Here is a 23,360-nt window from a genome sequence, read left to right on the forward strand (position 1 = left end):
ACAGGGGAACAACTGCACACACACACTGGCTTAATGACAGGAGGCTACAACCGGGTCGTTGTTAGAAGCTGCGATGCAGGTTCAGTGCTGAAGGGAACACATTTTAGCCAGTAAATGCTCAGAGGTTGAAGCAGGACCCGATGTTGTTCTGGGCGGGCAGTGGAATTTAAGTCATGGGTCTGGGAAAAGGGTTCGGAAGAACTTTAAGGAGACTTACTGGAATCCTCTTTCGCCTTCCAAAAGTGATGCAGCGCTCCGGTCGACTGGAAGTTAGTCTGCTGTGGAAGTCATCCGGTGGGTCCAGATCTCTTTGGCTAATTTAATGAAGTTAATGACGATAATGGGCAGCACAAAGTCCCGGATTCATTGCAATCTATGGAACAATGAAGACAGATATTAGTGTCATTTCTAGAATTTATCTTAAAAAATGAAGTTTTTTTATTATGTATTATTATTAATCTGTATGTGTTTAGTCAACTATTGCCATTAACTCTTGCTTATATAAAATAGGTGTTGATAATCAATCTTGATCATTTTTACATTTCATAATGCAAATGTAAGTCCGTGCATATGCAAAACTCACCGTCCTGATGCTAGGTTGCTGGTCATGGTGTCTAGTTCATTGATATGAGGTTTATTATTGGCACAAGTTAAAAGAGGCATTGGAAATTATTTTAAGCCTAAACCTAAACAATGCTGATCTTCATTAAACTGAATCCAAACTGTGATGTTCATTAGCATAGCATCACAACAAACTGTTACTGTGGTCTGAGATTGTTGATCACAAAAGGGATGAGCAAACTCTGAATGAGTATGAGTAAGCTGTGGACTGTCGTTGTTGTATTTTGTGTGTGGGATCATGTTGTGTTTCTGTGGGCTGCGGTGTGTCAGTTGACATACAGTAATGTTAACTTCACACTTTTTAGGCACAAATGCTGTGCTAAGTAGCGCAATTCCCACTCCCACCGAGCAAACACAGACCATAGCACTAAAAACATCTGCTCGCCGTCCTACGGTCTGGGACCGATGTGGGAAGAGGTTCACAATAACATGCCAAATAGTTTGTCAGTTTAACATCAATTGAGTGGGTGACTTAAGTAATGAAAACTGATTGCCAAGGAATGGAGTGTTTTCTTGACATTTTGTCACAGGCAGGTGTTGTCGTGACCTCCGAACGTTGGTGCGTGTGTGGCTTCTGCAGTGTGTTGTTTCAGCGGCCTGATCTAATCCCAGCGCGGAGCCGAGCTAGAATGGAGACGACCCTGTTGTGAACAGAAAGCAACATGAGAATCTCTATTCTTATCTTGTTCCTGAAACAGCACAGACTGAAACAATAGTTATCTATGTGACCAACTGAGCAAGGACAGGCTCGGCTACTTTCAAGATTTGCCAAGTTTTAACCAACACACTCTATTGTTTTGGGAGTCTGATATGAGAGAGACATCTGACAAGGAAATGGCACCATCAAAAATAAGCAACATCATATTTCCCCTAACAATAAGTATATTTAACTAAATAAAAGCATACCTCAAGTTCATTTAAGTAGTACCTTGGGTAAAGTTCCATGATATTTTATGCAGTATATAATAATATTAATGTACTAGCAGTATACTTGTAAGTGTACTATTTCAATACTATTTGGGTCTTAATTGTACATTTTTTGTGTATAAATTATACTTTGTGTAACAGAGTTTACAAATAAGTTTTTTTTACTGCAAAAGTGAACTTTATACTGATAGTTTACTAGTTAAATACTTGGAGCACTTTTTATTTTTATTTATTAAATACACTTTGAAGGATCCAGTAAACTACTATACTGCAAGAATAGTTGTAATTTTTCTTAACATCATACTTATTGTTTATTATTTATATATCATGTTTGCACTTTAAGTACACTATGTCCATATTTTCTATATTTTCATGTAAGTATGTAAAACTAAAAGGAAAAATTATTTAATAGACTACTTAAAAGAGTAAACACAACTACAATCCAAGTTTACTTGGAATACTTATTAATTTTAGGTATATTTTTGATCAAAAGATTCAGAATAAGTATAGGCCAAATTGTCTTTTCTGTAAGTTAAGTATAATTTTAAGTATATTTCTGAGAAGTAGAAAAAGTAGAAAAAGTATATTTTCTTATTTTTTTATTTTATACTAGCACAGCACAGTTCTTTTGCGACAAAGATAAATGTCATTTTGTCAGTTTGAGGGACATATTTTATCAAACACAAAAGGGGTTTACAAATGTTTTATGGTTTAACATTTTTGTAAGGATGGAATAAACATTATATGGAAAAGTGAAGTTTTCAACATTGATTATAATAATAAATATTTCATAAGCAGAAAATCAGCATGATTTCTGAAGGATCATGTGACTCTGAAGACTGGAGTATATGATGCTGAACATTCAGCTTTGATCACAGGAATAAATTACATATTAAAATGTATTTAGATAGAAAACATTTATTTTAAATTGTAATAAAATTTCACAATACTCTTTTTTTACTGTGATTGTGATCTCAAATAAATGCAGACTTGGTGAGCAGAAGTTTTTTTTCAAAAACATTAAGAAATCTTATACTGACCTTAAACTCTTGATTGGAAGTGTCTACTTTGATGGTTATTTTTTAGTAAAGCCAGCATTGTCAAATACTACCACATCATATGATGTCATAAAATTCACAAAAGCCTTAACAGTAGGGCATTAGCATCAAACCAAATTTAGTAGCTAACTTGAATTTCAATTTCAGGTTCATGCTTTTAAAAACATTAACCATTACAAACGTTTCCTTTTCATGCAAGTTTAAAAACCCATCAATCGTCTGGTCAACTGTTGTTTTCAATATTAACATTAGCTATTTATTATCTTGCATATTACTTAGAATGGATTGTATGTTCATTAAGATGCTGCATAGATTTTTGTTAATGAAATCAAACGTAATAGTATTTTGTTTTGAGGGTGGTAAATATGCAGAAAGTGAGACTGCTGTGGGAATGAGGGTTTTATCTGAGTGTGTCTGTGTTATATGAGCTGTCTGCTGTCGGTAATGTGTTTGTGAAGGAAACATTTAAGAACTTGAATGACTTGTTCTCTGTCAACATGCAAAGTTTTAGAAACAGAGTCCCAAATATTGCACCGTCACGCCACAGTCTGGATACAGGACAGTATTGCGTGTGCGTGCGTGTGCGTGCGTGCGTGTGCGCGCGTGTGTGTGCGTGTGTGTGTGTGTGTGTGTGCGTGCGTGCGTGCGTGCGTGCGTGCGTGTGCGTGTGTGTGTGTGTGTGTGTGTGTGTGTGTGTGTGTGTGAATTTTTGCTCCTGATCGATAGTGTCGTCCCTCATTATGGGAAGTGCAATTAAGGAAGAGACAGGCCTGCACTTCCCACCGACCCCAGAGACCAGAACAGACTGTGTGTGCTTGTGTGTGTGTGTGTGTGTGTGTGTGTGTGTGTGTGTGTGTGTGTGTGTGTGTGTGTGTGTGTGTGTGTGTGTGTGTGTGTGTGTGTGTGTGTGTGTGTGTGTGTGTGTGTGTTGCGCATACATTAGCTCAGTTCCTACACTGTCAAGACTGCAGCTCTGTGAAAAGAATGGCACTCTAAGCAACCATTACCCATCATGCCCCAGTATTAAAGATCCACTTTCATCACACCCCTATCATTGCTCATTCTCAGTGTCATACTGCTCTCTGCTGATCTTTAAAAAGAGCAGCGTTCCTCCTGTTTGCCAAAGGAATATATTATGAGATGAGCATCTCAGTGACTTTGTTCTAGATGTCTTAAATTCTTAAGGAGAAATAAAAAGACATATATGAGATAAGTGATGAGTGTTGACGTACAGTAGAGTGATGAAATTAATGTGGACAGCATAGCTCACATACTTTGGCCTTTGAAGAATTTATTGAGAAATGTTTGAGATTCTAACTTCTGATTACAGACACTGGTAATCTGAGCACAGTTTGAGATCTCTTCTGAAACTTTAGAGGCTCATATGAGTTTACTGGGGACCGTTTGTCCTCCATTTAATCGTGTTGCTGTTTAGCAGAAAATAAATGAACAAGATCTTATTAGTGATTGTCCTTTCTTTGTCTGTTTGAGGGGGGAAAAGATTCAATATGGGCATTTAAAACCAAGAGGAGCAGATGGTGAATTATGGGTGCATTGTGCATGATTTAGATTGCTGTCAGTAAAGATCTTGACTTGAGTAAAGAAAAGACCCATGAGTTAGTGGAGTTAAACCTTTGCAAGCCATTTTTAAAGACCTCATTAAGTGAAATTTGGGCGTTTTGTGGCATTTAGTGCAAATGTCTGAGGTTAACATACTGTAGTGTACTTCCTAGAAAAGTTACCAAAATGATCTTTAAGCACAAACACACATAAAAAACATGGCTCTGTTTACACCTGGTATTAAGATGCGTTTTGGTCGATTGGATCACAAGTGGACGACGCTAAATGCAGGTGTATACGGGGTCTAAAACGCTTCAAGCTTGTCCACTTATTCGACCTGATTGCTTTCATAGTGTGTATGCTCATGTGGTCGATTGTGTTCAAACCATCACAAAAGACGCCTACCCTATATCGAATCAAAACTTGAGTTTGGTTTGAAGGTGAAAAACACCTTCAATAAAGCACAATGTTCTCTCACCATTCCTGATGTCCAACACACACTCATCACGTTCGACTGGTCTTGCGGCTGTCAGAGCAGAAACGAAAGATGATGCTTATTGCTCGCTGTATGATTTTCGGACATATCCAGTCATGTTCTGCGTGAGCTTATTTCGCCCATTAGATCGAAAGATCTGAAAAAACCCATACATTTCCCCGCCTGTAGACCCTCTCCTCAATGAAATCAGGACAGAAGTGATTGAAAATGGACAAAATAGGCAATTAAAACACCAGGTGTAATCAGAAATGTGTCTCGTGATCTGATCTACCGAAACGATCTTAATACCAGGTGTAAACAGGGCCCAATGCATAATAAAAAACACTGACGACTCATCTTGCATAATGTTGCATAATGCATAATGTATTGTTTAATGTTTTTTGTCTAATCAAATGCTCTATAAAATGGGAATGCCTCTGACTAACAAGTAGCAAAGTATCTGCAGTGCTGTGACATAAACAGTAAAAGTAATTGTTTAATAATCAGTTGAATTGTTTAATAATTCTGAATATTAAGGGTGATGTATTTAGGGTGTGTACAGTTGTGATAAAAATACATTTAATCACAAAGTGCTTCCCTCATCACCTATCCTGTATGTGTCCATCATTTTATGGCCAAAACCGTTTAGCATTTGACAGTCAAATCAACCGACTCAGCACACTGAGAGAGAGAGAGAGAGAGAGAGAGAGAGAGAGAGAGAGAGAGAGAGAGAGAGAGAGAGAGAGAGGTGAGAGAGAGAGAGAGAGAGAGAGAGAGAGAGAGAGAGAGAGAGAGAGAGAGAGAGAGAGAGAGAGAGAGACATACACTGAGTTACCTTGGAGATTGAGATTGTCCTTCTGTTCTGAGAGTGGACTGCACAGGATGAGCGTTTGTTTTTCTGATGGCATGCCGTGAGTTAAGCTTTCGAGACAGAAAGCGTCATCACTCATATGCTTGTGTGGGATGGGAGCAGCATTCTGCAAACTTTATGGCAAAATCACTCAGCGTCAGTCTTCAGGTAGGTCATAACAGCAACAGGAACTGAAATAAAAGCACCAACGGGATTTTATTTAGCCAGTGAAAAATGCCTCATGACATTTATGTTTGCAAGAATAAGCAAGTGTATGTGGTTATGGGTGATGTTTTCTATGAACAGTGGCTCTGGTGAGGATTGGAAAGCAGAGGATGCTCTTCTTAGTGTCTAATCATATTTAAGTATCCATCCAATGCATTTCTGAGATGTATTTTGTTTCAGCATCAGATAACATGTATTCATATGCAAGTGGAAGTATGCATAACATGGCAATGCATGTCTTAATGTGTTTGGTGTTTCCTTACATCTTCCTTACACACGTGATTATACTTTTCTACGCTAAAAAATGTGCAAGTGCGGCATCTTATTTGCAAACCGATATTTCCATTTAGCCCATCAAAAAAAACACTGTATTTCACTAAATCTGCTATTGAGAAAAAAAAGAGATGCTGTTTGTTGAGGAGAGGTGTGCTCTTGCTTTTCTAAACCAAATGTTCACCTGGCGGGTGAAAGGATGGGCTCGTGTCGTCTAGAAACCCTAGCAAGTAAATAATAAATATTTACTAAATAATACCTAGCAAGTTGGTAAAACCACACAAAAAGAACGTTTTTTTTTTTTTTTTTTTTTTTACAAATGTACTGCAATGCTAATGCTTTGCAGCAGCAAGTTAAGTTCAGTTTTAGGTATAAAAGTCTATAAAAGTTAATATTTTTAAGAATATTTTGGGAGTAACTGCTGTCTGTTCTTGTTTCCTCTCCTCCAGGTTGCAAATACACATGTCATGCTCAGTGCAGAGACCAGGTGGCGCTAGACTGCCATCCGAACGGATCCATTAATGGATGCCCTCTCAGCGCTCTTGCTCAGGACCATCTTAACAACAACCAGTCCTCACACAGCGTGAGTACAGAGTTTATTTGAGCACACTTTGACATTTGTATGCACTTTCAGTTCAGTATATCATCTGAAATACAGATCAGGCCTGGATGATCTGAACCTTGCAGGTGGATCTCCAGGAACAGGATTGGGTATCTGTTAGTGATAGATAGTGTGACCACAAGGGGGAGAACAAATCCAGATACAAGACCTGAAGCAATCTCAGTTTTGCTGGAAATGTAGCAATGTTAAATTCATTCTTGATCACTTTGGTTTTGTGTGTTATTAGAGTCTTCATTGGCAGATTAATGGAGCTGAGATTATGTCTTTGAAGGTTTCTATGAGTGAAAACATACTTTCCATAGGCGTAATAGATTTTACACTGTACAAACTGTACATTATATCCCCCTAGACTGCCCCTAAACCTACTTATCACAGGAAACATTCTGCATTTTTACATTTTCAAAAAAACATAATTTAGTATGTTTACGAATCCATTTACATTGTGGGGACCATTGGCTGGCCCCCACAATGTAGGTGATCTCAGGTTTATATTAATATAAAAAAAGCACACACACACACGCACACACACACACACACACACACACACACACACACACACACACACACACACACACACACACATACACGCTCATTCCTATTGCACTTGGCCTGGAAATAACAATGGCAGGATATTACTCTTGGGCAGAATTCTTCTGGTTCCCATAGTGTTCAGTTTTGTTCTCATGTGCCTGTGCTAGTTTAAGACTATCACCCCCAACGCTCTGTAAACTGCTCAGTATTAATGAAAGACGAGCAGTGTGTGTGCGACCTGGCGGGGTCAACACACAGGTCAGTGTGGTATGTGTGCTCTTCACACTAATCCAGGTCTGTCAGTTCACTGTGGCGCAGGAAAAGTTTTTGGAATATGTGAACTGCTATGTTAATGAGGCTAACTGTATTGTGACAGGTTGGAATAGAAAAGTGATTCAGATTAATATGATCTGATTAATATATATTATTTCAATATTAAGTTGTAAAGCAGACCTGAAAATATGCAGTGTGTACAATATGTGCTTAATTGTCATGAAAATAATCGTAATAGTCCTAAAACTAGACAACTTTCACTACGCACAATATAACTATAGTTTTTTTTTAATATTTTGGAGTTAAAATATGACTGACCCAGACATTTCTTTGTGACACTAGCTGTTTCCATCCACCTATTTTAATGCACATTGTGGGATATCACATTTAAAAAAACAATTAGAAGATAAAATGACAGTTTTTTACTTGCAAGTTATTTCTGATGTAGGAAAAAAGAGCCCCAGTAACTTCTCCGATTGCAATAAACAATTGCCATTTTTATTAGTCTACAGATATTTTGCGCCAATTTCCCAGCAAGTGTCGATTTTGTTCATTTGAACATATGGGATGGAAACGCTTCTTTATTACCAAATGTTTTATGTGATATTCCAGTTTAGCACATGTTAGATTCACAAATTTGGTAACATAGTGACCCACATATCAAAGCTATGAATCATATATGTTATGAAAAGCTTTGTAACCGACAAAATCTCAGCTGTCTTTTAGTTTGACTTTTTATTACCGGTATGCTAGTCATGACCACAAATGTGCTATTATGTCCCAGTTTAATAAAACAATTTGACATGTACCAAATATAAAATGTATGCAAATGTGCAATACATCATATTATGCAGTTAGATTATTTGTATTGTGGATGTTTAGCACATAGTGCACTGGTAGATGGTGCCGTATCGTTTGTGTGAGGTCTTAAATTGGTTCGTTAGTAATTTGGGATTAAACATGGGTGTGTACATTCTCACAGGACAGTGAGGAACCAGCTGTCTGTGTCCGTCTAAACATGGACGAGTCTAACATTCATTTTAGTGTGCGTGTGTTTGACTCTTCATGTACACCCAACATTCCAAACCAGAAGCCCCCCCTCCCCCTGAAGACAGTCGTTTGAGTCAGCCATGTTACTCAGGGCCAGACAAGGTCACACAAAGCGCTGATGGTTGGGAGAGGGATGTAAATGTAGGGAGGACAGGGTGTCTACATGTAACACCCTCTGAACAATGCAAAAACAAACCACTGATAAAATACAAGGGCAAAATGAAATACAAATTTAAGACATAATATCATAACATCCAGTTTGTTGAACAAATGTAATTCCTAAAAATGATATAGGCCTATATATATATAGTTTGGTATTTTACAGTCTTGGCTCACCTTATCCAATTTAAGCTATTTTATAAAAGATAGCTTAATAAATCTACAAGTACGTCTGTTCGTAATGTAAGGGTGATTCATATCTCAGATTTTGGATTACTGTAAAGTGTGGTTTACCTTGGAAAACGTGGTCGGACTGTTTCTGTACTGTTTGATCAGCAATAGTGTGGGAGCCTGAGAAAGAAACAGAGGTGTAAATATGATCCAAACGAAAAGGAACAAACAGACAGATGTAGGAAAGAGAGTTTCCTGTCAGGAAACACAGGATGCCTGCAGCATAACCGAGCACACACACACACACACACACACACACACACACACACACACACACACACACACACACACACACACACACACACACACACACACACACTTCTTGGTCTTGCACACATCACATTAGACTCAAGCACAGATACAAACACAAAAATATAGGTGGATTGACCACAATAACTAATAGGCTCCAAATTGTGCCACCCATTTGTGCATACCAAAGATCACTGTAGGTCCTGCTGAGACAATCAAGGGCATTAAATCGACATCATTTTTTATTGCAACACAATGTTTTACAACTTAACTTGTTTTGTGCTTTTGTGAAAAAAAAAGCATGCTAAAGTTTAGGTCAGCACAAGTATGCAGAAGGATAATGTTTTTTTTTTCTTTCTGTGAGGCAGCAGTATTTTGGCAGGCGTGAGCTGAATGCTGGGAACTCTCTGGGTGGTGAAACTGGTCCAAAATTCAAGAGGCAAAGTTATAACTCTGCCACACTAACCACATGTCCATGTGACTTCAAGAAAGGGGGATACTTGTTACACAATCTGGTCTCTATTGGTTAGCTTACTGTATGTTTAGCATTGAATTTTGTTCATGCAAGCCAATTGAGAAGGATAGATATTTTAGTAAAAGTTCACGTCTGCACTACAGTATCAGGGTCAGGACGGTCATGTGAAAAGATTGTAAATCAATTGGCTGATTGACTTAGACTGAGTTGATTTGGCTCTGCGTCACATTGGGTTTAGAGTTTATGCCTGCATAATATTTCTGCCTGCAAATGTCACAGATAACATGATGTTTAATCATGCTTTCTATTGGAACATGTGTAATGAAGCATCAGTGGGTTGGCCGAAGCTCAGCTGATCTTTGAGTGCTGAAATGTGGTAAGGACTGTAAAATGTAGGCATGTAATATTTTAACATTTACTGACATCTGATTTATCACACCTCAAGCATTGCATTCATTGTGTAGGGCTAGATTGACATTTGCTTAGCTTAACTTTGCCAGTTATGAAGCATGGGAATTTTTTTTGTTCTTTGCTGGATTGGAATGCTACAAGAATTCACTTTGGCTTTTAACAGTCTTTCATGACATTCCTAAACGAATCTATAAATACCCTCCTGTCCAGGTCAGGCCCCTTGACCTTATTGGTGGACCACAGTCTGCGACCATAATTGACTTTTAGTTCACATGACTTTAAAGAAGACAAACCCTCTTATCCTCGGAGCAGAATAAGCAGGTAGGTCTTCTACCCTCAGGTCTAGGATTAAACGCTATCTTAAGTGCTAATCCCACCTCTTTTTTTAGATCTTCAGTCAGTCAACTAGGTCAGCGGTAACTATCCAGCAAGCACCTCACATAATGCTCACACACGGATCCAAAAAAAACCTTTGCTATTGTATTTCGCTGTTTTCCAAACGCTGTAAATGTTTCTACGTAATTGCAATTCATCAATGCATGTAATGTAAGTTCTCAGGTCCTAAGAGAGTATTTTAATCAAGCCTAAATTAAACCATGGAGCCACCTTAACCGAAGACCCTTTGACAGAATGGTTGCTGTGGCTACTTCTACGTATATCAAACAGTAATAAAGTACCTTTCCATGGAAAAAGTGCACCCTGCTTCTCTGCCTGTGAATGAGTGTTTGCTAATAGCTCCCAGCCGTCACCACATTCATAAGGACTTGATTAGCTGACAGGCTCAGCTGGATCTAGAAGTAAAAAGCGCCGAAGCAGGTTGGACCACACAATTTATGCACAAACCTTTGGGATTGATAACAAACATGTTCTGTAAAACTATGTTTGGATTTTTCTGACTCTAAAAATGTAGGATAACCAAACTATAATTAAAGCACATTATGATATATTTTGCAGCTAGAGGTCGTTTCAAATCAAATGCGTAGCTTGATGATGCCTTGATTTCGCAGAGTTTTAATTACACTGCAGACGAGCGCTTCCGCTTCTTCCGCTCATGTGTATGTGGGGTAATGCTGAGCTGTTTTATATTAGATGCATTTGAGTGTGCCGAAAGTTATGTTATAATGATGTGCATTCGCTCTGCAGCTAATATGAGACACTTGTTGCACACTGCAGTGAGCTAGATCGATATTAGGTGGTAAAACATGGTACTCGCGGTAAATCAAGAAAATCACATTTAAACAATAAGACTAACTGTGTTGCGCTGTAGAACAATGATCAGTTTTCTGTCAGTGAATGTTTTCAAACATTTGCTCATCTGTCTAATAAAACACATATTATATTAAACGTCTTTGGTGTTTCCATGGTTTCTACAAAATAAAACTGGAAAACTCTCTGGATTTAAACATTCTTGGAAACATTTGGGATAATGTGAGAAGGGCCTACACAAGTCCACAAAATATATAACATTGTTCCAGTCTTGTTTTTTTCTAAACAAAATTCTTGCATATTGTGCCTTCAATTTAATTTATAGGATGCATGCGTTCTCTACCCAGAGTGAGGGGATGTTGTCAAATTTGTTCTCACAATCCATCAGGCCTTATCTTTATCCTTCCACTCGCTTTTCATTCAGTCATGGAGCTATTGTAGGTTTAGCCTAGAGAGTTTGAATCAATCTGTTGTTTATAGAGGTCAGGCCCATCTCAGCTCAATGTTTATGTTAAGATAAAACTATTTAAATCAAAGTATAGAGGCTTTCCTGAATTCAGACTGCAGAATGGAAAAGATTGTAAGATAACAGATCTTTGTGCCTGTATGTACTGTAAAGACTTCAAAAAACCTTCTGAAACCCACCACAAGACAAGACAGAACCTGTACTTGGGTTAGACTGTTAACTGTGGGTGTCTTTGTGTGCATTCTGGTACCAAATTACCTTCTATTTAGTCTTGCTTTACTGTCTGGATTTGTGAGGTTTGGCTGGAGAAAAGACTATGATTTCCATCTTGGTATGGTGAACACTGATTGTTTGTGCAGAAAACCCTGATCTCGGTTTGGATCTCGCTAGTGTTAAGACTGAGAAGCTGAAGTCACTGTCTGTTTCAGCTTCCCACTGATTCTTGTCTTTTTGAGATCATATCCATATCTTGAGCATCCCAAAACAGAAACTCCTGGAGTATCTGAGCAGAGGGGAACTAACACCTTTAGGTGTTTAAAAAACCTTGTGCTAAATACTCCTTTTGGATGCCGATAGGGGTTCTATGCTTTAAAGTATTGGTTTAAGTCACTTGTGATTATTGTGTGTAAAGGTGTGCAAAGGTTTGCCACTAATTGAGTCTAAAATTAATTTTCATACACTCATCTTTGTCAGCAAATAAATTCTCTAACATTACCGTTATGCAATGGTCTCTTGAAGTATAGTTAAAGAGAAAACACTGTACATGTAGCAATTTGTCATGACAGGCTTAGCCTTATAATTTGGGACAATTAGAGGACTGAAACTGCTTTACACCCTGACCTCTCAAACCACACCCTGCCAGACCAGATCAGACAGTGAGCGTTGTAAGGTGTGTACTTCCTGAGGTCATCTGCTCATCCACAGTAAACTATTTGCGTGTATGTAAAAGAAATTAAGTTAATTTGCGAGACATTCCGCACGCCTTAATGCAAATGCCGGCACATAAACAGTGCCTGTGTGCTGGGAACATGAGCCACTCCCCTTAAGCAAAGGAATGTGAGTAATGTATAATGAAGGCTATGGCCCACAGCCAGAAAAACTACAGGTAGCAGTCACAGGTCACCTCTGTGTCCATCTTGACAAACCCTATTGTTCTGTAGTGTACTTAAAATGAGTCTCCTTGCAGAGTGAGACATTTTCACAAACTCCTTGGCAACACTGAAATATGGAGGGCACTTCCACTTAAATGTATTGTGCTTTTCAACAAGTTTGTGTATTTCTTCTCTAGAATAAGAATAGTTTTTTGGGTGAAATTGATGTTGATGGCGATTTCTTATTAATTCATATAATGAGATTGTACGAAAGCATTCGATTCTTAAAATGAAAAGTAAGCATGAAGCTCCACCCCAAAACCGAACTGTTGCTAACAAATTGTACGAAAACATACAAATGGGATCGACCAGTTCACCAAAACATAAAATACTTTTACGAATGGTTGTGAGTCTATGCTACTGTAATTAGAAATCATACTGACCTACCACTGATGCCTTTGGGTTGCATGATTTGGCCGTTCCTTTTCTGACAGGGTATTTTTAGGTCTTCTCCATGTTCTTGGGTTTAAATTAAGCACTGTCCTTCCACAAACCTCTTGAAAGCTGCAGTTTGTGGGGCGTGGTTTTTTCCTGTCCTTGATCTACTGCAGATGTTGCTTGGATTTCACTCTTTGGAATGAACGATGTTTTTTTTTTCTTGACTGGGTGGGCTGTTGTCATATGTGAAGCACTGTAAAGTACAAAATATACATGCATAAAGTAGAAAAATGTTTGGAAACATAATAAGCTAAAACCTCAAAGCAGCTGTTAACACAGTAAAGATGATGTCTGTGCTCTTTTGAATTGGCGCTGGTTGCAGTAACGAATTTCGCCTGACTGATATTGCAAGCCAAAACTGCAGGGCTGTTATGGGTTTAGTGGAAAATTTGCTTAGGATTTCATAAATGTTGTACTCTTTTAATAAGCACTTAATATATAACAAAAACAATAGCTTTTTAGAAGAATTTTCCCTGAAGTTACATGTGCTACAACTTTCATGTCAGTTCACTTTCTAACTCTCCAGATATTTGTGATCTATAAAAGTGGGGCCCAGCTTCTTTGGATAAATTACAAAGAGCAGCTAACCCCAACATGGGTTTGCTTGTGGGGTAGATCCAAAACCAGACCTTAAGTCTGACAAAAAGTCATAAAAATGAGGCTTGTAATTTGTCAATGGATGAATGGGTTTATATTTTAATGGGTAGCAGCTTCCACATGGATGTTTGCTCTTTATGACCGAATGAACAGATAGTCTAAGGTCTTTGATCACATGACCTGAAATGTGAGAAGTTGTAAAAGTGGTGGCAGCCAATTTCCTCTATGACCATGGACAGGTCAGTCCAAACATGTTAATTAACATTCACAGTGTTTAGGTGTTGTTCTCACTCTCCTGACAAACTATTGGTCAAAGTACTACCTAGAAATATATACGTACATGCACACACATCTCTCACAGAAGTCTGTCATCAAACTGTCTTTCACTTTTACATAGTTTTAGTCCTCATGTTTGCATTGGTCCACAGCTACACCCTTTCGTATGGGCGTACTGCCTTGTATTAAATGCCCAAAACCGATAATTTTAGCTCAGATGGTAGGCCTGCACCAACTTCAGAAGTAGTCCATGCTATGTTTCAAAGAAGAAAAATAAGAAAACTTGCATCTGCATGTTGCATACTTATAGAGGTAAGTGAACTTACATTAAAAATGATTTCCAGCTATATTTTTATCATTGGACAGAGAAAAAACGTTCATATAATTGTGATTTGTAACTCGTCACTCGATCGAAGCCGTTATAAAATTCCCGCCGCAATTGATTGAAACGGCTGCTGTGCGTTGCTTGGCAACATTGTCCAAACAAACAAACTAATAAAAAATATATTATTGTATCAATAATAATTTCTATTGATTATTAGGCTACTACTATTTTTTTTAACATCGGTTTATTTTATCTTAATACCGAGTACGTTTATGAAAATAAATATTGAGAAAAAAACAAAACATGAATCAGGTAGACAGGTAGGGGACGCAACAGGAGCCAGTGAATGAGGAAATGGTTTTCAGTGTGTGTGCATGTGGGTGTGTTCTCTATAGCGAGCCGCTCTGGTTTACTGGACTCAGTTTAGTTTGAGAGGTGTTTGGGAAGGACTCGACTTGCCGCGTTTTACATGATATTTTAAAACAGGGTTTTACACACTTTAGTTAAAATTTATTTTAGATATAGATACTGTACAGAAACTGGAGAGGTTTTGGTTTGAATTTGGCGACTGTTTCGTCTTTTTGAGAGAAATGCAGCCGATGGTTAGGGAGCGACAGTGACTCGCGCGTTCAAGTTTCGCAGCGTTGACTCACTCCGGTTGACTTTATCATACAGTACAGTATATGCGCGATATAAAGCCTGTTTTTGGATGTGTCCGAGTTTCTCTTCAAATGTCGTGGACGAGCACAATGAGTAGTGGATACAGTAGTTTGGAAGAGGATTCAGAGGAATATTTTTTCACTGCCAGAACCTCCCTGTTCAAGAAGCCTTCGGGTAAACCTACCAACCTCAAGGTGAATATATTTATATTTGATTTATATCAGTTCGTGTATTCATTTACTTATTTGTTTTGGAAGCCATATTTTTGATTTACAGGTGGGACCAGCTAATTGCTTTGAATTGAACGTTATAGTAAAACATTTCACAACAGTGAGTTCATAGTCTGGATCATTAAACTTTTAGTTTAACCATAAGCATAACATAGGCCTACTGTATCTCACTGTTATTTAACTTGTTGCACATATGAGGTAACTATATCTGCATGTCTTATTAATGACCTTAAGATAATTCCTCTTTTGTGTCAGATTAGCCTACATTAAAAAGTACACACTGAATGGACATTAAATATGAATCAGTTTTGCTTTGTTTCTCGTGCCACATCATGGTCATCTTTTAAAGGCTTAATAATGGATTTATCACAATAAAGTACACAACACAAGTTTGTTTTGGTTTATTACACATATTATCATTATTATGGGTGTTATTTGAATGAGTATGACTTCTGGTTTGTTTAAAAAGCATTACGTCATGCCATCATGGCGTAGAAGTAGTTTTGATAAAGTAGGTCACTCTCAGCTCATGAAAGCTGTTTTGTTCAGTATCTTTTTAATGCTTGGTGTGGTTGTCAATTGGCTTATTTCAGTTTTATTTTGCTGGTTGCTATTAACTCAAGTCAGTGTGACTGACCCCATGTGATTTGAATATGGCCTTACAAGGTCATGTGTGACTGCGAGAGGGGCTCAAAGAGAAAAGATTCATAGTATAACCCCCACGCTTCTGTCAATTACCCGATTGTGAGAAAAATGTCAGCGGAGACAAGTTTCCACAAAGTTAATGCTGTCATGTGATTTCCATTTTCTGGGGGAAACTGTTGCATGGGTGCCCAGGGCTCTTTTCCAAAACCTATTGAGCTGCCTGCCTATATAGATAGTTTAGTTCACCCAAAAATGAAACATTTTGTCATGAATTACTCACCCATATGTCGTTCCAAACCCGTAACACCTTTATTCATCTTTGGAATACAAATTAGGATATTTTTGATTAAATCAAATAGACCTCCATAGACAGCTAATTTAATCCCTACTTTTAAGGCCCAGAAAGGTAGTAAAAACATCATTAAATTAGTTCATGTGACTCCAGTGGTTCAACCATAATTGAATTAAGCAATGAGAATACTTTTTGTGCGCTAAAAACAAACATACCGTCTTTATTCAACAATTTATTTTTGTCTGTGCCAGTCTTCTATGCTGTTGATGTAGTATAAATAAGTGCAAACAGTGTCAGAATGGCGGCTCACATTTGGCTAGCTCCTGCATCAGCTTCACATGCATGCGTTGTGGTGCTCATATGAACCACGTCGGTCAATCCTGGCAAGACGGCGTTCAGACATCGTGCTTCAAAAGTGCTGCACTATATTTACTATCACTATAGCGTAAGAGACTGGCACAGACGAGAAGAGTTTGCTGAATAAAGTTATTTTTGGTTTGTTTTTGAACACAAGAAGTGTTCTCGTCGCTTCATAAAGTTAAGTTTGAACCACTAGAGTCACATGGACTATTGAAAGCCTTGAAAGTGTTAATTAAATTGGTGTCTAGGGTCAGAGAGCTCTCTGATTTCACCAAAAGTATCATAATTTGTGTACCAAAGATGAACTTATGTCTTATAGGCTTGACATGAGGGTGAGTAACTCTATGACAATATTTTCATTTTTGGGTGAACTAACCTGGCTTGTTGCCAATGCAAAGGCTATTCCAAAAGAGGATGCAATCATTGCAGCAAGCTCAGGGAAAGCGTTGCAAATCACTCCATTATGCTTTAAAACTATTTCTCTGCCTTACAAGGTAACTGACTCTGTAAGTAGAAAGCAAGGCAGCTCAGTCAGATTTCTTGAGTCTGTTGATCGATCAAATTCCAGACTTTTAGAATGCACATGCAACACATGCACTGTATGACTATCCATTGTGTAATGTAGTGGTTAAAAAAGGAATGAGTCAGTTCCTTAAACTCACAGTTCACTTCCTGTTACTTCATTCTCCCCCCCAACCCCAACCCCAACAATTTCATCATTGGCATCAATTAAGCTAACCAAAAATTCAAAGGGGACTTCAGAGTATGCGCAAGATGCATATAAATACTGTTGTATCTACAAAAGTAGAGCGTCGTTATTAAGCGAACCAGAAATGCCCACTTCATCTGTTTTGTCACCTCTTGCATGCCACAAATGCACTGACCCTGGGAAACAGCTGCTCGGGCAGGCATGCAAAACAGCACGATCATGGGGGTTTGTGTGGGCCACAGCGCTTCGTTCGTACAGAGAATCATTGTGACCACTGGCCATAATGGCTCAGTTTATTGGAGTGAAAATCAGTTTATTTTGTTTGCTTCGGAAATTCAGAAAGTACAGATGCTGTCTATACATGTAGGCAACAACTGCATTCACTTTCTGTTATGCAGCCAATTATCTTTACAGTGGAAGAAAGAGTGTGAATTGTGTTGTTAGTTAGAAGTGCTGAAACCGTTTTCCTGGTTTTCAGCGAGATTTGCTTTTCAAGACAATGTAGTGAAAAGGGTTGTAAAGAAAGACGGCCGTTATCTCCAGTCTGCAGGCTGTTTTTGTAACTCAGGGCCTGATTGAGTGGAAATGTAATTAGTGATTATACACAAACAAAACTCAAAAGTGTCTGCTGGGTGAATACAGAAGCTCATGTTCGTAGACGGCCACTGACTCTACCTGTAGATTATTGCAGTTTTGTGCTTGCCTTGTTTACAGTATCTCACTGTTTTTGTGGCAACGTTCCATTTGGTGGCGAATGGTTTGAGCATGACGTCATTGGCCTTGAATATTCGCATGCTTTGCCAACACAGGCACTGGAACCACAAAGAAACTTAGCTCTGAACTCTTGTGAAAGTTTCACATCCATTGTTTAGCTGTTCCACAAGGTTTTCCAGGTTTACCCTGAGCTTTCCGCTTGGCGCGTTTTGGCCGTCAGACACTGATCAAAGCATTTTGAGTCTTTACGTAAATTCCGCTTTAGGGATCAGGTGGTCGGTCAACCGTTGACGTTGTGAATTGCGTCTGGTAGCTGCAGGAGTTCATGCATATGAAGACTTTCATGTCAGCCACACTCAGAAAGATGAAACTAAATCTTGAAGGATGTTAATGCAGACTTGAGCTCACTCCAGTCCAGTCTGAGTTTACACAAGAGCAGATCCAGGAAACTTTCATAGAGGTCGACTTGCTGTAAATCCAGATAGAGAAGCCAGGAGAAGAGTATGTGTGCTGGAGACACTGTTATTCAAGGGACCAGTAAATGTTCATATCATACTACCCATATCTTCTCAAACAATCTTGAATGGATATTTACACAATGTATAATTTCACTGCTATGTGCAATTCATGACAGACCATCAAAAGATGGATTAATAGACCCCATTGTACATTGTAAAAGCCTAGCTGTGAAAATCTCACTCAACCAGTCAAAAGCATGTCATTTCACCCCAAAATGATAAGGAAAAAGGGCCATTAAACTCCCTTTAAAATAGAGAATAAATCATGTAGTATTTGTTAATGTCTTTGATTCATGGTAAATAAAATTAAAGTAAAAGTACTGTATTACTCTAATAAGAATCGTCCTTAAAAAATGAAAATGACAACTTAAACTTAAATTGACACACTACTGGTCAAAAGAATGGGAAGATTTTTAAATGTTTTTAAAGAAGTCTCTTTTGCTCAGCAAGGCTGCAATTATTTTATTAGAAATACAAAAAAAGCTGTAATATTGTGAAATATTTAAAAAATTTAAAGTAACTATTTTCTATTTAAATATATTTTAAAATGTAATTTATTCATGTGACACAAAGCTGAATTTTGAGCATCATTACTCCAGTCTTCAGTGTCACATGATTCTTCAGAATTCATTCTAATGATGATTTACTGCTCAAGAAACATTTATCATCTCTGTTGAAACAGTTTAGATTCTTTAATGAATAAGTTAAAAAGAACAGCATTTATCTGAAATCTAAAGTTTTTGCAACATTATACATACTGTCACTTGACCAATTTAATGCATCCATGCTAAATATATTTATTCATTTCTTTAAGTTCTTTCCCAAAAGAATAAATAAAATACAATTCTTACCAACGCAAAACATCTAAATGGTAGTACAATGTCAGAAAAGCTTGTTAACATTGATAATAATCATAAATGTTTCTTTAAATCATCATATTAGAATGATTTCTGAAGGATCATGTGACACTGAAGACTGGATTAATGATGATAAATTCAGCTTTGTATCACAGGAATAAATAACATTTTAAAATATATTCAAATATTAAACAGTTATTTTATATTTTAATAATATTTCAGAATATTACAGCTTTTTTGTATTTCCAGTAACATAAATGCAGCCTTGGTGAGCCGAAGAGACTAAACATTTTTTTAAATCTTACCGTTCTAAAACTTTTGACCGGTAGTGTATATCTATTAATGTGCAGTGGTTTGTGCTTATTAAATAATATATCACAGTGCAAATAATATTAACAGTTCTATTTATGAAAGATAAAGGTTTTGGGGTGAAATGTGACCTGGACATGTGCGGTTAATAAAACGGTTAATGGTGTCAGAGCGCCACATGAGGGAAACTGTTTAGAGAAGGTGATGTAAAGTGATCTTGCTGTTTATACAGCGAAAAGGTTTCTTTAGACAATTTTTGAGCCATATTCATACCATGAAAATACTCTTTTTGTGCTGCTGTTTTGTCTTAGTTCATGCCTTATGCCCTTGCATCACAGAATGGGCAGAATTTCACTTTGCTTGTTCATCTGTCATGGCTGACTGTTATATGAACAGATCGACAGGGTTGAGCGCTTTCAGATCCTGCATTACACAAATGGAGCAACATTTTTGACTGGATAGGATAGCATTAGACAAGGCTCCAGTAGGCAACTATGTTTTTCATCATCATCAAGTCCGGCTAAAGAGAGCATTGCCGTTTAATCTGATCAGCCCACAAAGTAGCATTGTGCGTCATGGAGCAGTATTTGATTATAATCCAGGTGTGTGTTTCTCCAGTGGTCTATTACAAGCTGCCTTTGATGATAGAAACATTTAACTGCACCTTCTCAAAGTCTACACCTAGTTTCCAACATAAATAGGCAATACATGGATTAACAGTTGTTAAACCCTCGAGACCCCTGTCAATCTGATTGCTTTTGAATGTCTGAGAGGCGTTTGATTTTCCTCATGCTTTGAAAATAGTTCAAAAGTTTACTTTTACAGACATGCACATCCCACTCTCTCCCTCGAATTGTTTGCGGTCACGGCTCTGTTGGACTCATGTGGATCCACATGTAGAGCATCTGGTTGCAGTTTCTCAGAGAAGAGCTGTAATTACAGTTAAGAGGAAGATAAGGCTAGATGAAGGCGGTTGTTTCTTGGTCTTGCAAAGGAACGGTCCATCGGCTGAATGTCACACACATCCTCAGCCCAGTCAGCAGATAAACTGTCCAGCTGACATTGGGAGCACATGTCATGGTTTGGGAATTACATGTTGAAGTTTGGCAATGGGTGAAATAAAATTACAATAAATGGGTTCTGCTCATGTTTCATAAACAAGGCCCAATGTTCAAACATTGCCATTAGAACTATAAATCTAGTCTTAAAGTCCCCTTAGCTACATCTACATGCAACAGTCTTTCTTTATTTAGTTAAAGTTTGGCCCATTTGCAGTTGTGATGATGGACTAGGTCATGTTTAGTTTCAAAGAAAGCTCTGTGCTATCTGTGTTTTACAGTTAGAGATAGGGATCCATCAGGAAATGGTGCTTGGACTCCAGAGTTTTCCTCGAGTTTAATCGCTTCCTGGATTTCATTAGATCTAACATTTGGCGGTTTTGTTCATGCACCTCATTCTGGATAAATATTTGTTGAAGCTTCCATTACCCTTATAATTTTAATACCTAAAATGGAATTTAATCCTTTCATCTCCTTTGTATCAGTTCGTATATATAACTTTCATGTTGTTTGCTAGAAAAAAACATACCCACGTTTCAGTGAGAAGATAAGGGACACAGTTTGGTGAATGTGACTTTGAAACCGGATAAGTTCTTGAGTGCATAGGTCACATGGCTGCACCTGGCATGTGTCACATCTGATCTCACCCTCTTTCATTTTACCTTTCTTTGAAATCATTCCTAAGCCATCACTTTTCTGGAATGACATCATCGCTGAGCACTGTGGTGAATGTATCCTATATCCCCATGAACAAAGGTCCTTTTTATTCTCATTATCTCCATAGCTGTATCGTGATTTTTAGTGTTAGATTCAATGCAAAATCTTTAGTTTTTTCTGTTCCTTGCAGATCTTCTAAACTTGGTTAACTCTCCATACTGGGTTAATTTTTGTCACAAGTAAAATTGTGCTCAGAGAGTACATCCTGTTAATGATACATTTGAAAGGCTCTGTTTGTTCTCCAACTGCAAATTAGCTGGACATGACTCTGAAGGGCTTTCAGGCTAACAGAGGTCTGTTTGACGTCATGCATCTTCCTTCTTTGCCCTTTGGCCTGTATTTATGACCAAGTATATCAGATTTGTCTTTAAGCTGGATATTTTATGGTTTGTGATTTCATATTTCAGCTTTGTGTGGCATCTCCTTAATCAAAAACAACAGATGAGTGCCCGCCACAAAGTTCAAAAAGCCCTCTTCAGTTACTCAGTTTCCCACAGCTGTAGTGAGTGGGCAGATTTCTTCCGAATTATGACATGGGAAGTCATACAGTTAGGTTGTATTTCGTTTTTCTTTGAGCTCAGTGAAGGCCCTGTACTCTCCATCTGCCCTGACAGGTTTGTTATGATCAATCGGGCTGCCCTGATGAGTCAGACGGCTCCACTTCCTCCCTGTATGAAATAGGCCTAGGATCATATTCAGTTCTGCGTTGTGCAAGAAGGATGAGTCTTTTTTTGTTTGTAAAGGGCTAAAGTTCCTCAATATCTTAAGAAGTCTTCTTTCCAAGAAAAGCAACAGACTTTTTTTTACAGTATAGAGTTGCCTTCAGTTGCAAGCAAAACAAACCACACCCCATTTTATGTTTCAGAGCATATCCTATGTTAATCTTTGAAGCCAAGTTTACCGATATATATCCTAAGTAACTCACAGACACCTTCGTGAGAATATTGTGAAGTGCCTATAAATATGTTTGAAGGCCTAGATTGGCTCTTCTTGATCAGTGACGACTGAAGTTTGAAACCAAGCTGTCAGTCACAAGTTACCATCCCAGCAGAGCTTTATGACGTTGGGATGGAAATTGCTGGAAGGCATCAGTCAAGCTTTCCAATGAAAGCAGCTCGTAAGAGTCCTTGAGGGGCTCTTGTGTTATTATTGGCCTGTCTGTGGGAGAGCAACAGAGGAGATGAAAGATCTTTTCCACGTTCTTACCTCACACACGTAGTGCCATTCAAGCATGCCTGGCTTTCATATACATGACACTTTTTTTCTTGCTCCCTACCCTAGCCATTCCTCGCAGACATAAACAGAGTTATGAAACCGTATCAAGGTTTAAAGGACCGTGTCTGAGGGGCGTATAAAGGCATGTGTACGTTTCCATGTGAGGCGATGTTACAGTAATAAAATGAAAGACACCCATGAGTCATATACCTGCATGGATAGACAACCTCATGGAGTCTGCTTTTTGCGAAAACATTTCGATTTATGAAAAGAGAAAAACCAAAAGCAGGGCTCCAGACTGTGACCAAATGGTAGCATTTTGCTAACTTTTTTCCTGCTGGTGTTGCGACTACATTTTGTTAAAGGTTGCACTGGCATCCCAATGCCCAACTGATAGGAGCTACCGTTTCTGTTACGTATGAGAAACATCAAATGGCAAATGAAACGAAAGCGGAACGGAACAGCTCTACTTGCTTGAGCTGCGTTGTTTGAACCGTTTCTCAGCTCTGAGCTATAATAGACAGCACAGCACAAGCTCATACACGGGCCAATCTCGATCACGCTCCACCATTAATACACAGCACTGGGAGATCTAGTGTTAGAATTCGCCACCGAATAAATAACATT

At 38.2% G+C, this 23,360-nt stretch overlaps 1 protein-coding gene and 1 long non-coding RNA gene across 4 annotated transcripts in view; one reads left to right on the forward strand and one right to left on the reverse strand.

Annotated features, from left to right (window-relative positions):
* Window positions 1–23,360, forward strand: part of rassf3 (Ras association domain family member 3) — a 40,429-nt gene that overhangs the window by 2,526 nt on the left and 14,543 nt on the right. The window contains exons 1-2 of one of the 3 annotated variants that reach the window (XM_067427151.1): window positions 160–294; window positions 6,439–6,572. In XM_067427151.1, the coding sequence (XP_067283252.1) occupies window positions 174–294; window positions 6,439–6,572 (255 nt within the window). In that variant the 5' untranslated portion in view covers window positions 160–173. Of the gene's footprint in view, window positions 1–159; window positions 295–6,438; window positions 6,573–14,853; window positions 15,304–23,360 lie in introns of those variants that run through there. The other 2 variants (XM_067427150.1, XM_067427152.1) reach the window with 2 other exon arrangements.
* On the reverse strand, window positions 185–14,545 carry LOC137048843 (uncharacterized). Its single transcript, XR_010899523.1, has 6 exons — window positions 14,451–14,545; window positions 13,197–13,444; window positions 8,919–8,975; window positions 5,477–5,682; window positions 584–1,262; window positions 185–373 (listed from the first exon to the last, which is right to left on the reverse strand). It is a non-coding gene; the product is annotated as an uncharacterized lncRNA (long non-coding RNA).

Source organism: Pseudorasbora parva, chromosome 20 (assembly GCF_024679245.1).
Source record: "Pseudorasbora parva isolate DD20220531a chromosome 20, ASM2467924v1, whole genome shotgun sequence".
In the NCBI taxonomy this organism is placed as follows: Eukaryota; Metazoa; Chordata; class Actinopteri; order Cypriniformes; family Gobionidae; genus Pseudorasbora; species Pseudorasbora parva.